The sequence below is a fragment of the Nicotiana tomentosiformis genome, chromosome 2 (assembly GCF_000390325.3).
Source record: "Nicotiana tomentosiformis chromosome 2, ASM39032v3, whole genome shotgun sequence".
Classification (NCBI taxonomy): domain Eukaryota; kingdom Viridiplantae; phylum Streptophyta; class Magnoliopsida; order Solanales; family Solanaceae; genus Nicotiana; species Nicotiana tomentosiformis.
Window position 1 is genome coordinate 64,472,280 of NC_090813.1, and position 15,946 is coordinate 64,488,225.

Sequence of the window (15,946 nt, forward strand, 5' to 3'; positions counted from 1 at the left end):
TCCTGAGGGGGGCTTCCTCCCCCGATCATTGTTGTTAGATGCAGCACTAGTACTGCTGGAAGAGGGAGCCTTGGATTTGGGTGCACTCCGGTCTCCTCCACTTCTGCTAGGGCCACCAGTGTTTGGTTGGCCCCCTTTGTATCCTCCTCGGACAGGCTGTTGAGGCCTATCCTTCCGGGCTTCCACTTGGTAATCCCCAAGGCACTCTGCTGCTTGGATTGCCTTAGGCAACGTGTCTACCCTTTGTCTCTGCAACTCTATTCGGGCATAAGGTTTCAACCCTTCCAGGAAGGAGAAGAGTTTGTCTTTGTCCCCCATGTCACGGATGTTCAGCATGAGCGCGGAGAATTCCCGCACGTAATCTCGCACTGATTTGGTCTGGCGGAGCTCCTGCAACTTTCTCTTGGCATTGTACTCAACATTTTCGGGGAAGAACTGTAGGCGTATGGCTGCCTTCAGCTCCGCCCATGTCTTGAGGGCATCTTCACCAGCCTTGATGGCTTCATACTTCACCCGCCACCGGAGTTTGGCATCACCCTGAAGATACATGGCAGCAGTTGCTACCTTCTTAGCTTCTTCTAGGCTTCCCACGGCATCGAAGTATTGCTCGATGTCGAAAATGAAATTTTCCACTTCCTTGGCATTCCGAGCTCCACTGTATGACTTTGGCTCAGGAATTTTCAGCTTTTGTGCCATGGGGGCGAGGTTCACACCACCCCCAAATTGGTTTCTGCCTCCTCGAAGTAGGCCTTGTAAAGCAGCATTGACAACATTGAGCTGGCCTGTCAAGTTGTCTATGGTTTATTGCATGGCAGTCACTCTGTCTGCCTCTTGTTCCCTGTTGGCCAAATCCTCGGCACGCTCCTGCTGGAGGACCTCAAATTTACCAAAAATTTCAGCTGCCTCTGTGGCTGCTGTTTGCCGGTCTCCTTCAAAGTCGCGACTGATGTTTTCTATGTCAACTTCGGCCTGGATGAGTCTGCGGTCCAGTTCGTACAACCTCTGCACTAGGCTGGTCTTTAGATCGGGCACCATTTCCACGATGGGCCATAATGCGTCAATCGTTCCCTCAAGGGTCGCGATGCGATCCCCATAATTCACCATGGTCAGAAATGGTGGTAATTGCAATGTAATCCCTCGTCCGATGTCGAGCCTAGGCTCTGATACCAACTATTATGCGGCACCTTCCTGAAGTTCCTTGGAAGGGCGACGTAAGGCTAGGCAACCGATGTCAGTATGATTGCTGTCCGCCAACTGAGGTCCCCTCCGTTTGCTAGACTAGATTGTCAGTGCCGTACGGGAAAACCAATGTCATGAGCAATTGAAATAGAGCAGAAAAAGAGAATTGAGAATGAAAGAAAGCTTGATTGCATTGAATGAAAGCTATTACAGAAAACAAGACGGTGTCGGGGGGAAGAGACACCAGTACAGAGAATTGTTTGCTTGCTTGAAAGTTTTGATTGCTTGGTCCCCCTTAATAATACTTAAAAAAAATAAACCAAAGTTGCATGACTAGACCTATGAAAGCTGGAAAATCACACTTAAAGAAAATGCAGCAAAACTACTCTATATTTACAATGAAAAGGACTTAGTCTTCTACAAAGCAACAACAAGTCCGTTGGCAGCAACTTTGTCTTTAGCATCAGGGTCTGCGCGCGCGGCGCTGTTGGCTTTTGCCTGTGGCTGGGCGCTGGCGATGGCTATCGGTGGGGCGACAGAGGCACATGCGCGCTTGTCACTTGGAGCTGCCGAGACCACGGGGCCGACCGTGGCGACGGGCGTTGGGAGGCTGGCCAGGACGCCACGGGGCGCGTCCAAGGGATCATGGGGCATGGCTGGAAAGCCGCCCATGACAGTAAGTATGAACAAATTCAGACTGTGAAACTGCGAATGGCTCATTAAATCAGTTATAGTTTGTTTGATGGTATCTACTACTCGGATGGGGGAGGGGGAGAAAGGCATAGGTGTGTGTGCTAAAAATTGCAGAATATGCAACAGGAGGGAATATTCTCGAAATCTATTAAACTCTTATAACTTTTTCGAATTTAAAATAATATTTTATTGATAATTTTAAAATTAAATAGAACCTATTATTATATAAGGTTCATATATATATTTTTGTATTTAATTATTAAATTTGGTTAACCATGAAAGCATATATCAACGAAAAATTATTATTAGATTACTAAAAAAAAATAACTATCATATGTTATGGAAATAATTCTCCCATAAAAATATTTTAATAGATCATGTATTTGTCAGCTTTTTCAATTTTTACTAAACATATACTCACTTATCAAAAATTTATCTATAACTTTGACAAAGTAAGATTAAAATACTATTCATGTAGCCAAAACAATTTTTAAAAGCCCCCCAAAAAAAATGATAAAACTGAACCAATCCAAACCGACATAGTTGATTTGGTTGATTTTGATAAAATCAAACCAACCTGGCTCATGTACACTACTACCTACTATATTTCTTAAACTTCACTTGTGAGATTCCATTGATATGGTGTTGTTGCTGTTATGTTGACTAGGAAGCATCCCATGTGAGCCTCTCTTTGATTCTTGAAACCACATTTCCTGGGCTGAACTACAAAATCACTATTCATTTTTCCAATCTCATCTGTCTCACTATTTTCCATAACACTAATATATATACACCTACAGAAAGATTGTTTCTTCTTTTTTAGTTTAAAATCCAAAAATGCTCCATCACCCTTTAAATTCATTGTTGAATATTCACAATACATAGTGATAGGTACGCTATATTCCCAACCAATGTTTCACAAGTCATTATTTTTGGTTTCCACACTTTCATAAAATGAATCTACTTTTGAATCCGATAAAAAGTTGAAAAGAAGAAAACCCCAAAAAATGAGGGGATTGAAATGTGATACTTGATATGAAGAAATCGTTCTATATAAGAACTATTTTAGATATACTAAAATACTATGTTCCTCATGAAAATAAAAGAAATGTTTCTTCGTATATATGTTTGACAAATGCGCATGGAATTAGAGAGAGAGAAACTAAGTAAAAGACTAATAAGCAAACTAGAAATGACGAATTCTTTACCGAATATAGAGAAAGAGAATCTCTCCCTGGAAAAAAAATGAAAGAAATATCTTAGGAATTATAAGCATGTCGATGCTTTCTTACAGTTCCAAATAAAAAGGATTTGAAGAAAAAGAGTTGAATAAAGGTTGTATTTGAAGCGTCACGAATCAAACATTCGTTTAAATGCCACTGAATCGACATTTCAAAATATTTTCAATACTTTTAATAGAAAATGAATTAAAGTAGTTTAATTAATAAAGATTCTCATAAACAGGGTAGAAACCCAAAACTCAACGTGGAAGTTCCCAAAAATCGGGGTGTCACAGAGTACATGAGCGTCTATATAACACAAGTCTAGAAGTAATGTCTGTGAAAGACTAAAACTAAATACATAAAGCGGAAAGATAGGGAAGGAGAGACAAGGTCTGCTAACGCCGGGCAACTACCTTGGAATCTCCAACGATCAAGCTGTGCAAGGAAATCAACACCCACCGTGACTAGAAGCACCTAGATCTGCACATGAAGTGCATGGTGTAGCGTGAGTACAACCAACTCAGTAAGTAACCCGGCCGATCGCTACTGTTTCCATGACCATCAACTGGATCTTTCGTTGTATCAGTTTGCCTTTCAACTTGCTTAGTAACAAGACTAAATAATGGACTGAAGTATTGACGAACTTCACGGATATAGTTTCATTATAGAAATTACAACATGGGAAGATAGGCATACTTTCAAGTTCGACAATTAAGGCCAAAACAGTTAATTCATATCATGTTCAATTGCAACAGGATATAATATCTTTCAAAAATTTCATGAAAGTGATATATGCCAACTGAAGTATAATAGCAATGGAATCAAATGCATAATCTCAGAGCAAAAGTTACCCAGTCCTCCCGTACACTCCAACCTCACAGTCACTCATTCCTCTCAGTCGCTCGGCACTCACACTCGGCACTCGCACTCAGTAGGTACCTGCGCTCACTAGGGGTATGTACAGACTCCGGAGGAGCTCCTTCAGCCCAAATGCTATAACAAGCCAATCATGGCACAAATCAATAAAACATGTTGCGACGTGCAGCCCGATCCCATAAGTATCCTCACAATCAGGCCCTCAGACTCACTCAGTCATCAACCTCTCTAGTCTCTCGAGCTCTCAGTCATCATAAAAATCATCCCAAACAGAAATGATATGATGTATCAATAAAGAATAATAGAGACTGAGATATGATATGCAAGTAAAATTATGACTGAGTGCAAAACAGCAATTTAGCAAATAATTCAACATGTAACACGACATCTGAGGGTCCCCACAATACCAACACATGGCCTAAACATGATTCCTAACATGATTTGTAGCTCAATTTCTATATCACAAGAAGAATATACGAATAACAACAAATTATTCAACTATACAATTCCATGAAATGAACCAAGTCACAATTCTTATGGCGCACGCCCACACGCCCATCACCTAGCATGTGCGTCACCTCCAAAACCAAATACATGACACATAATACGTGATTTTATACCCTCAGAACCAAATTTCGAACTGTTACTTACCTAAATCCGAGCAAATCTTACTCTAACACATCTTTGTCTAGCGAAACGGCCTCTGAATATCTCGAATCTAGCCATAAACAATGCGATACAATCAACACGGACTAGAGGAATCAATTCCAATGCAGGGTAAGGCTGCGTATGATAGACCCTTGTGGTCCGGCCCTATCACGCCCTGAACTTGAGGAGCGCGACCGGTGCTCAACTGAGTAAATCCAGTTGAGCAAGCCTAACTTGCATTAACCTCTCATCATTACTCATGCATGATTTACCAAAACATAATAAGATCTTGACTTTCATATTAAATATATTTGGCTCAGTGGCCCATATTTTCTTTCTCATGGTGGTTACACAGCTCTATAAATAGTTGTAAATACTGTAAACATAAATACATGACAAAATTCAAATCTTTAATTACATGACCCATAGTATACATGGAGCTTCTATGACAATAGATACTTATATACATAAAATTAACTAGACCCAAACACCCATTAGAACTGTAGCGGGCTCACCATAAGCTGAGTAGTGAAGAAGATCCCTATCAAAGGTCCATATCATCCTGTAGAAGTATACCTACATCCATTAAAAGATGCATTTCCCCCAGCAAAAGGGACGTGAGTACATATGGAATAGTACTCGTATGTAAGGCAGTCAAAACAACAAATGAAAATATGATAACTCAAATAAGAGGCAAATAAAGTACATCAAGAAACTACGAAACATCCAATAGAATCACATTTCAAGTCTTATTATACGTGCATCATTCTAACCTTCTTTTAGGATCAACTGCGCCATATGAACTATACGTGAAATACATAATATAATGTAATTGTAACAACCTGTACAAACAAGGCCAATAAAAATGGCACATTCCTCTCTTATTTTTCACATATACATTTCATAGATCGTCCTTAGTGTTCACATATCATATTATACACCTATGCATCTTATAGACCATTCACAGTATCACATATACAATACACCTGTGCATTTCATAGGCCATTCACAGTGTTCACTTACACAATACAAATACATATATTCAAGGGCTTGGAAATACAACATGAATATGATGAATCATGGTAACAGTAAAAAGGCTTAGATAGTCATTAACGTCAAGCAAATTTATCAAGATCTTCCATTCAAATTTATAGATATTAAGTCGGGGATCCTCTATAACCGCCTTCACACAAAGCGGCCCTGCCGCCTTCACACAAAGCGGCCCCGCCGCCTCACCCCAACATATGTGGGTGGAGGTGTATCACGATACCACAATCTCTACACAAAGTGGCCTTGCCGCCTCACCCCGACATATGCGGGTGGAGGTGTATCACCATACCACAATTCCTACACAAAGCGGTCCTGCCGCCTCACCCCAATATATGCAGGTGGAGGTGCGTCACAATACCTCAATCCCTAGATAAAGTGCTCATGCCGCCTCACCCCAATATATGCGGGTGGAGGTGTATCACAATACCACAATCCCTACACAAAGCGGACATTCCGTCTCACCCCAATATATGCGGGTGGAGGTGTATTCCACAATACCACAATCCCTACACAAAGCGGTCCTGCCGCCTCACCCCAATATATGCTAGTGGAGGTGTATTCCACAATACCAAAACTCTACACAAAGCGGCCTTGCTGCCTCACCCCAATGTATGCAGGTGGAGCTGTAATCTCAATCACAATACCATATATAAACTCAAAAGGACATAATTTGTTATTACATTTAAGGTCGTAATTTCTCATATCATTGGAATACTTCATGTTCATGCTCATCATGGAGAAACACAACTCATTACATTAGCACATGCATGGTAAATCAATAAGTCGATTTCAATGGCACATGGGCCCAATTCCTTTTCTTAAGGTTCATCATCATTTAACAAAGGACATCTCCCTTCCATCTCATTATTCACTCCCTTGATATCTTGAGGTCATTATCTAGGTTCATGACTCTTGGGGAATTAACAATCGAAGTCATTTACATACATTATTTCAGAAGCATAGAAATATAGTTGAAACTATTGAGACATACAACATTTCATAATTCTCATTTAGGCAACGACCACATTTCATGTTCATACTATCGCTTACTTGTACTTGCTATGGGTGATCATAGAACATTAAGAGCATTTAGAACATTTAGGAACATCATAGTCTTTACTCGCAAGAACATAGGGATTTATAACACATTGGAAACAAAAGTACATATACGTACATCTCATAGCCTTTCACACCATATATCACTTAATCCGTACTTTCAACCACTTACAACATTATTATTTCATTAGCTCTCTTGGCCATACATATGATTCTTTTTTCATGGCACAATGACCGTATTTCATATTCCACCAATTCATATCTTTCCTTTCATGGATCATCATCATAAATATCAACATATACAATATTCCATAGATCACAATTTTAGGTTCATTGGCAATGAAGACTTTAAACATAATGGATTTTTTTTCAAGAAATGGAGTAAAATGATTGGCAATCGAAGCACAAGTTAAAATCATAAATGAGTAACACATCATTTATTCTTGAAATACTTCTCCCCAAAAGGGCAACACACCATTTCAACTCATGATTATGTAAGAGCTCAAAACATATTGGAAATACCTACCAAGCATAGCATTAGTTCGAACAACCACATTTGGACATGACTTGAGTACATAAGTTTTTGGATAATTCTATTTTCAGATTCAATTTGGAATAGTTGAATCAAGGCTCATTTCATAATACTTCACACATCATTTCATTTTGTTGGCGCTATTGGCCACAAGTATAACTTTCATTCTTGGCACGATGTTCATACTTTATATCCCCAACTCACTACTTTCACTTTCAAGTATCTTTATAGATTATCGACAACAAAGAATCTCTAATCACGACTTTTAGTACACCTATGAACAATTAAGAGTCTTAAGCACATTGAGACTTCTTACACAATTTGACATAATAGCCTTCACTTGAAACACTACTTGGAGTCATAATATTTTTATACCCAACTCATACTTTGAACACATTCCCGAAGGATAACATCATATGATAAGAGCATCCGGAATACATTTTGAACATATACCTTTCAACACAAAGTTTATTCGGAATAGTTGATTTATAAAGAATAACTCGGGACTTACAAGAACATCATGGAATTCAATTCTAGGAAAGAAGTTTAGCCAACATACCTGGCTTTGAGCTTTCCTTAAATTACTACAACATTCTGAAAATTCTAGCAATCCCAATCTATTTTGAGACATAACAAAATTGAACACAAATTAGGAAGGTATTCATGGTTTCAGCTCATTTGAGCATTTTATCAAACACTAGGTGTGCAAATTTAACTACAAGGTTCTTTTACAAGATTTCCTTCACTCCTCAACCCAATCTTTACTTATTTGAGCTCAAGAATATTCACACAAACCTTATTGGTACAAGAATATATACATAATACGCTTACACCTAAGAATCATACTCCTAATCACCAATCATTTACCCCAAACTCAAAATTGAAGACTATGGGTTTGAATCTTACCTCTTAGATGAAGATCTTGTGATTGGCTTCTTTAATTCTTAAAGATTGGTGCAAGATTGGATGATTAGAATGTTAGGTTCCCTCCTTCTCTCTCTAAAATTCTCTTACCTCTCTCTAAACCCTTAGAAAAATACCCCAAAATAAGCCCCAAAGGCTATTTATCAAAATGAGGTCGGGTTATGAAAATAGGAAAATTAACCCTCCGAACTCAGGTTCGCGGTCGCATAATGGACAGTAAAATTAATATGCGGGTCGCACAATGCACTGTAAAATTGATGCCCAGAAATAGGCTTCACTGGACATGTCTGCGACCATTTTGCGGTCGCATAACCACTTCTGCGGTCGCAAAATTGGCCGCAGAATTGCATTATGCCAACCTTTAGTAATTTGGTCATAACTTCTTGTAGGAGAGTCCAAATGACGAACGGTTTGAAGAGTTAGAAACTAGACTCGAAGGGATTTAATTTTATAGGTCATATATCACATACCCCCTTATATATATGTAGATATGTGCGTCCAAAGTTTGGTCTTGTGCGTACCCATTTGAAACTTTAGTCTATCATGAAATTTTCAATTTCACTTAGACTTAGGGCTCACCTTAGACCCCACCCTACTTATAATATGACTCGTACACTCGTTATCATATCAATGTTTAAATGAAAAGTTGAGACAAGTTTAATGTATTTGGCCTATTATTTAATTTGACATTTGAACTACCACGTTCAAATAAAGCGCTGACCCCAAATTCACAGCGTTACTTTTTGGTCATGTCCGGCTTAAGATTGACAAGGAAATATCAACTGTTGACATTTCTAATTAGCATGGAAACTTCCTTACGTTGATGTGGTTTCCTTAGCCATCCTAAGTTAATGATCAAACATTTTAGTAATCACCAACTGTAGGAAATCCAATATGACGGGTCAATCAAGGCATTTGATTCAGACATTTGTTGTTGACAAATTAAGAATAAAAGGATACTGTTGAGCAACTGAAATAGAAAAAGAAGTGAAAATATCATGAAATACTGCAACTATAGGAAAATCAATTTCAGATGACAACCCCAGTTTTCGTGCTTATTGGCAGAAGAAAAGCTTGATAAGCAATGAAGCTACGTTGTAAGAAGATTTTTCTTTGGCGCGCTGTTCTTGTTCTGTTTTTTCATATAGCAAATGCTTTATCAGACACCATTAGTATCAATCAATCTCTGGGTGGTTCAGAAACTTTAGTTTCCAATAATAACAGATTCATATTGGGATTTTTTAGTCCAGAGAATTCGACGAATCGTTATGTTGGTATTATGTTTAATACCCAAACACCAAGTGTTGTATGGGTAGCCAACAGAGACAGTCCTTTACAAGATTCTAGTGGAAGAATAACTATATCAGAAGGTGGAAATCTTGTAATCTTGAATGCACAGAAGAAGAGTATATGGTCATCCAATATTTCAACAGCTGTGAGAAATACTACTGCCCAGCTCTCAGATACTGGAAACTTAGTTTTGAAAGACAGCTCCAGTGGGAGAACTCTATGGGAAAGTTTTAGTGATCTTTCAGATTCATTCTTGCAGTACATGAAACTTGGCAGTGATAAGAGTACTAACACGACGAATCTGCTGAAATCATGGAGAAGTTCCTTAGATCCTTCTGATGGGAGTTTCTCAGCTGGAATTCAACCTGAAACCATTCCCCAAATTTTCATATGGAAGAATGGCTTACCTCATTGGCGTAGCGGTCCATGGAATAAACAAATTTTCATTGGAATGCCAGATATGACTTCTTTCTATCTCAACGGATTTGATCTAGTAAATGACAACATGGGTAGTGCCTACTTCTCCTATTCATATACAGGTCATGGTGATGAGATACTCTACTTAGTCTTGAACTCAACAGGAGTTTTGCAGGAAAAAGAACTACTATATGCTAGGAAGAATGACTGGACAGTAACATGGGCAAGTCCTGCAAATGAGTGTGAATTTTATGGAAAATGTGGGCCTTTTGGAAGCTGTGATCCTAGAAGCTCACCAATCTGCTCTTGTTTAGAGGGATTTAAGCCGAAAAGTGAAGAGGAATGGAGGAAAGGAAACTGGACCAACGGATGCATCAGAAAGACTGCATTAGAGAATGAAAGAAACAACTCTAACCTTGAGCAGGGTAAGCAAGATTGGTTTCTGAAGCTACAGTCAATGAAAGTGCCAGATTTGGCTATTTGGGTGCCTTTTGCCGATGAAGATTGTCATAAGGGTTGCTTGAGGAATTTTTCCTGCATAGCTTATTCATACTACATAGGCATAGGATGCATGCATTGGGAAGGAATCTTACTTGATGTCCAGAAATTCTCCACAGGCGGGGCAGATTTATTCCTTCGCCTTGCATACACTGAGCTTGGTAATACCTCCTTTTCAGAACTATAATATATGCTAGTATAAAACTCTGCAATTGCCAAAAACATATTTATAACGGAAACTGTTTTTGGAATGCAGATCAAAAGAGAGATATTAAAGTAGCCATTGGGATCATAGTACCAGTAGGCTCAATAGTTCTTGCCATTTTTGGATACTTTTCATGTAAATATTTGGCTAAGCACAGAGGTAACAATCTAATCTGTAACATTAGCAAATCTACAGTAGCTTTAATCATTCACTATCAGTTTATCTCTAATGTGCTTTTGAATCAGGAAGGAAGAAAAAGAGTGAGCTCTTATTAAGAGAATCAATGCCAAACTTCTACAAGGAAAGCATGGTTACAGATGACATCAACCAAGCAAAATTTGAAGAGCTATTCGTATACAACTTTGACATCTTAGCAAGTGCAACTTACAATTTTAACTTGTCTAGCAAGCTTGGGCAGGGAGGTTTTGGTCCAGTTTACAAGGTAATGTTCTCCGTCATTGAGTCATTTATTATCTTTTTCGGAATAGGCATTGACAGAATGATATAACTACAGGGGAAATTGCCAGAGGGACAAGAAATTGCTGTGAAAAGGCTTTCACAGTCTTCTGGTCAGGGGCTAGAGGAGTTTATGAATGAGGTTGTGGTGATTTCCAAACTTCAACATCGTAATCTTGTTAGGCTCCTTGGCTGCTGCACAGAAAGAGGAGAGAAGATGCTGGTTTATGAATACATGCCAAAAAGAAGCTTAGATGCATATCTCTTCGGTTAGTTGATTACCATTACTTTTCTTTTATATACCACGGTGTCTAGCTAAAAAGGATATTGTTTGAAATATTCTCAAACTTACAGGTTCAAACCGTGAAGAGAAAGAGTTCCTAGATTGGAGTAAACGTGTGATCATCATTGAGGGAATTGGTCGAGGTCTTCTTTACCTTCACAGAGATTCAAGGCTAAGGATTATTCACAGGGATTTGAAAGCAAGCAACATTTTGTTGGATGAACAACTGAACCCGAAAATTTCAGATTTTGGCATGGCAAGGATTTTTCCAGGTAGCCAAGATCAGGCCAACACAGAGAGAGTTGTTGGTACCTAGTAAGTTCGTGTACCTTTGTCTTTATCTTTTCATGATTGCAAAGAATACACAAAGTAAACATTCAAAATATAACATGATGCAGTGGTTACATGGCACCTGAATATGCAATGGAAGGAAGATTCTCAGAAAAATCAGATGTTTACAGTTTCGGAGTTTTGTTACTAGAAATTATTAGTGGAAGGAGGAACACTAGCTTTCACCAAGATGACAGTGCATTAAGCCTTCTAGCATATGTAAGTTCATATGAAAATTAATTAAGCTCCTACTACTTTTTATAAAATGACAACTTTTCATAATTCAAGTTTCCATTGTGTTGTCAAATGCGCTTGCTCTTCAGGCATGGAAGTGTTGGAACGAAAACAACATTGTCGAATTGGTTGATCCCAAGATAATAGATATGCAGTTTGAAAGGGAAATTCTGAGATGTGCACATGTTGGGCTATTATGTGTTCAAGAATATGCAGAAGATAGACCAAATGTTTCGGCGGTTCTATCTATGCTCACTAGTGAAATTTCTGATTTGCCAAGTCCTAAACAACCTGCATTTACAACAAGACCGAGCTGTTCCGAGAAGGAATCTTCTAAAACTCAAGGCTCTGTGAACACAGTTAGCATTACGATTATGGAAGGACGATAAGACATTTTAGCATTTTAATTTGGGCATGTATTTTATTCCTCCCCCTGTAATTAGGGATGTATCTGATTCTTTCCTGTAATTATTACTGCCTCTGATTCATTTGGTAATGATTCCACTCAATATTATCTCAGTACATTAAGAATTCAAGAGAAAAGAGTAAACTGTGCAAGTCACTTATGTAGTAGGTGTTTAATCATGAGTTCAGCACTAATAACATCAGATTAATAAATTGTTTTAGTTCTGCACCCTCCACAAACACACAGAGAGAAAGCAATGCTATATTGTTTGATAGTAGAATCCATATCCAAGCAAGAAGATAGCAAAGACTTCAAACTCAAAGTTGTTAAGCAGTAGCCTAAAAAGATGTGTTTCCCGAAATTAGAGAAGTTCATCTACTACTAAATTTGGAGTTACCTTTCTTTCATGGGGAAAATGACTTCCATTACAGCTATCTTAACGTTTAATTTTAATATCAATTGTTCCAGTCTAACACTTAAAACATTATTATCAATCTTTACTACTATTCGGAAACAGTTAAGAGAAAAATACTGACCTTTGTTCTCGGAAAAAAAGGCATTTGTTCGTATAGTTCAGCTTCTCATATACGCATCCAACTGAAATATATATAGCGTGGCTGGTCAGGATCTGAAACCTCTGCATTTTAATCTCCTCATTAAGGTTTTGATTTTGACAATTCGAGAGTCCATTATAAATCTGCTTTCATTATTTTAACCAACTTAGCCATATTGGATAATTCAGAAAAGGGTTTAAAATGCCCCAAAGCTATTGGAAAAGTTTGAAAATATCCTTTACCCACCTTTTGGGCTAAAAATACCATACACCTTTTTAGTTCACTTATGCCCTTTGACCGTTAGGTCAATGCTGAATTAAAAATAATAATTATTTAAATTCCACGTGAAAACTTCTTATTGATCGAAATTAAAATATCTAATCTATTAGAAAGACTCACACATATCTACCTGTTTTTCGGACTAACCCATCCCAAATACTAACTCGACCCGAATAAAAAGTTCAACTAAAAAAGACGCCCCACTTCCGTCTAACTCCGGGTTAACTGCTGTAAAAAGCACATTAGGAAACCAGGAGATCAAAATTATGCTTCACTAGTGGATTTTCTTGACCAATCTGGGAAACTACAAGAAGCAGAGAAAGTCGTTGAATAAATGCCAATGCAACAAACAGAATTAGCACTGAATTGGTGAAAATAAATTTTCAGCTTATGTGGTTGATAGGGTTTATTAGTTAGGATCTGTTAGCCATGATGTAATGCTACTGCTAATAAACATCAAGAAGCTACAAAGACCTAGGAAAATGCTTACTCACCAACATGTTGAGGTAAAGATATTTCACACAGATGTAATGCTACTGCTTATAGTTGTTGGAAGTTCGCACTAGCATAACTGATGGAAATTGTCACTCCTATTACATCATTTTTTTTTAACTTTTAGTGGCATAAAGGTGGACAAACCTAAGGTAAGTATGGTGAAAATAGTAAGGGTTATTGCTGTCATCCTTCCATCTGTAATACCCCATAATTTAAAAGAGGACAAATTGATCATTTAGCTAACAATTAAAAAAAAGAAGAAGAAATAAAGCAACTTGTGAGGCCAAAGCCCAACAGAATGGTGTGGCGTGAGAATTAATAAGGGTTTGGAGAGGAAAGACTTTCCTACCAACAAATGGAGTACATAAAAGAAAATCCGGAAAACGTTTACAATTCTAATTGGTAAGCAAATTGAAAGCGAGAAAATTTAGCAGCAACTTGGAGTCAAAACCAAACTGTGAGCCAGAAGAGACGAAGACGCGAGGCATGAAGAGGAACAAGATGCACCAGCTGTTTTTCTTGAATAAAAAGTACTCTATTTGGCATCAAAGAGTTGTAACAAAAAACTACCAAACTAGAAACGTGAGTATTCTGGAAGAATTTAAAGTTTTATATTGTTTAACTCTTCCATTATAATATTGGGATTTAGTTTGGTGTTTAATTATAGGGAGTAGTATTAAATATGAGTTTTTATGATAAAATTAACTTCTGCACACAAAATAATATAATTAGCGCACATCAACTTTCTTAATAGCGCTTAAGTACTTCAAAATTTTTCGGGGTATTACAGGCCCTTCCCCGGACCCCGCGCATAGCGGGAGCTTAATGCACTGGGCTGCCCTTTATTTTAATCAAAAGTCGAAAGTTGACTCTAAAGCTGACCCCCGGGCCCATGTCTCAAAACGTGATAAAAGTCATAAAACCCGAAAGTACATTCAACCACGAGCCCAACCATACCAAATTTACCAAAATCCGATACCAAATCGTCACTCAATTCCCCAAATCAAACTCTCCAAATCCCTAGCCTCGAACTCCCAAATTTCACCATAAATACATACAAACTAGGTGGGAAATTCAATTGGGGAAACATAATTATTGAATAAATTAGACCACAAGTGACTTACCTCAAGGAATACCCTAACAATCCTCTCAAGAATTGCCAAATCCCGAGCTTGAAATGTTTAAAATGGTGAAAACTCTTGGAACCCTTGTTTATAAAACACTGCCCAGGCTTTTTGCACCTGCGGCCAAATAATTGCACCTGCGGAACCACTTTTGAGGTAAAATCATCCGTTCCTACGGAAATTACTTAAATCCCCAGGGCCTGCATCTGCGCTCCAAGTTCTGCACCTGCGGAGGCGCTTCTGTGGCCCACTATCACCTTCTGCGGAAACAGACCTCGCCCCTCAACTCCGCATCTGCGGAGCCTTGCTCGCACATACGGGCTCGCAGATGCGATTACTCTCTCGCACGTGCATCCTGTCCCAGCCTAGCCCAGCTCCGCACCTGTGCAAATCCAGTCGCATTTGCGGCATCGCACCTGCAGCCAATTCCTCGCAGGTGCGATCACACTAGAAAACTCCCAGCTTCAGCAATGCACTAAGTCTCATTTTTGATCCGTTAACCATCCGAAATCTACCCGAGGCCCCGAGGGACCTCAACCAAACATATCAACAAGTCCTAAAACACGATACGAACTTAGTTGAACCCTCAAATCACCTCAAACAACATCAAAAACATGAATCGCACCCCAATCTAAGCCTATTGAAACTACAAAAATTCCAACTTCTACAAATGACATCGAAACCTATCAATTCATGTCCGATTGACCCCAAATTTTGCACACAAGTTACAAATGACATCACGGACCTACTCCAACTCTCAGAATTCTAATAGGAGCCTTGTAACCACAAGGCCCACTCTCGGTCAAACTTCTAAATTTCCAACTTTCGCTATTTCAAGCCTAATTCAATTATAGACCTCCAAATCACAATCCGGACACGCTTCTAAGTCCAAAATCACCCAACGGAGCTAACGGAACCACCAAAACTCCATTCCGAAGTCGTCTACACATAAGTGCACATCCGGTAAACCTTTTCAACTTAAGTTTTCATCCTTGAGACTAGGTATCTCAATTCATTCCGAAAAATCACCGGACGCGAACCAACTACCCTGGTAAGTCACATAGAAGTTATAAAGTACAAAATGAGCAGTGAATGGGAGAACATGTCTATAACTCTCAAAATGACCAGCCAGGTCATTATATCATCCCCCTCTTAAACAAACGTTCGTCCTCGAACCGGTCTAGAAACATACCT

General features: G+C 38.7%; 1 protein-coding gene and 1 long non-coding RNA gene across 4 annotated transcripts in view; both read left to right on the forward strand.

Annotated features, from left to right (window-relative positions):
* Nucleotides 1-15,946, forward strand: part of LOC138906515 (uncharacterized) — a 150,936-nt gene that overhangs the window by 68,343 nt on the left and 66,647 nt on the right. The window lies entirely within an intron of this gene.
* On the forward strand, nt 9,056-12,403 carry LOC104092449 (G-type lectin S-receptor-like serine/threonine-protein kinase At1g11300). Its single transcript, XM_070195474.1, has 7 exons — nt 9,056-10,547; nt 10,643-10,750; nt 10,837-11,033; nt 11,106-11,316; nt 11,402-11,645; nt 11,729-11,879; nt 11,984-12,403. The coding sequence occupies exons 1-7, from the start codon at nt 9,266-9,268 to the stop codon at nt 12,281-12,283; spliced, it is 2,493 nt and encodes an 830-aa protein (XP_070051575.1). The 5' UTR covers nt 9,056-9,265; the 3' UTR covers nt 12,284-12,403.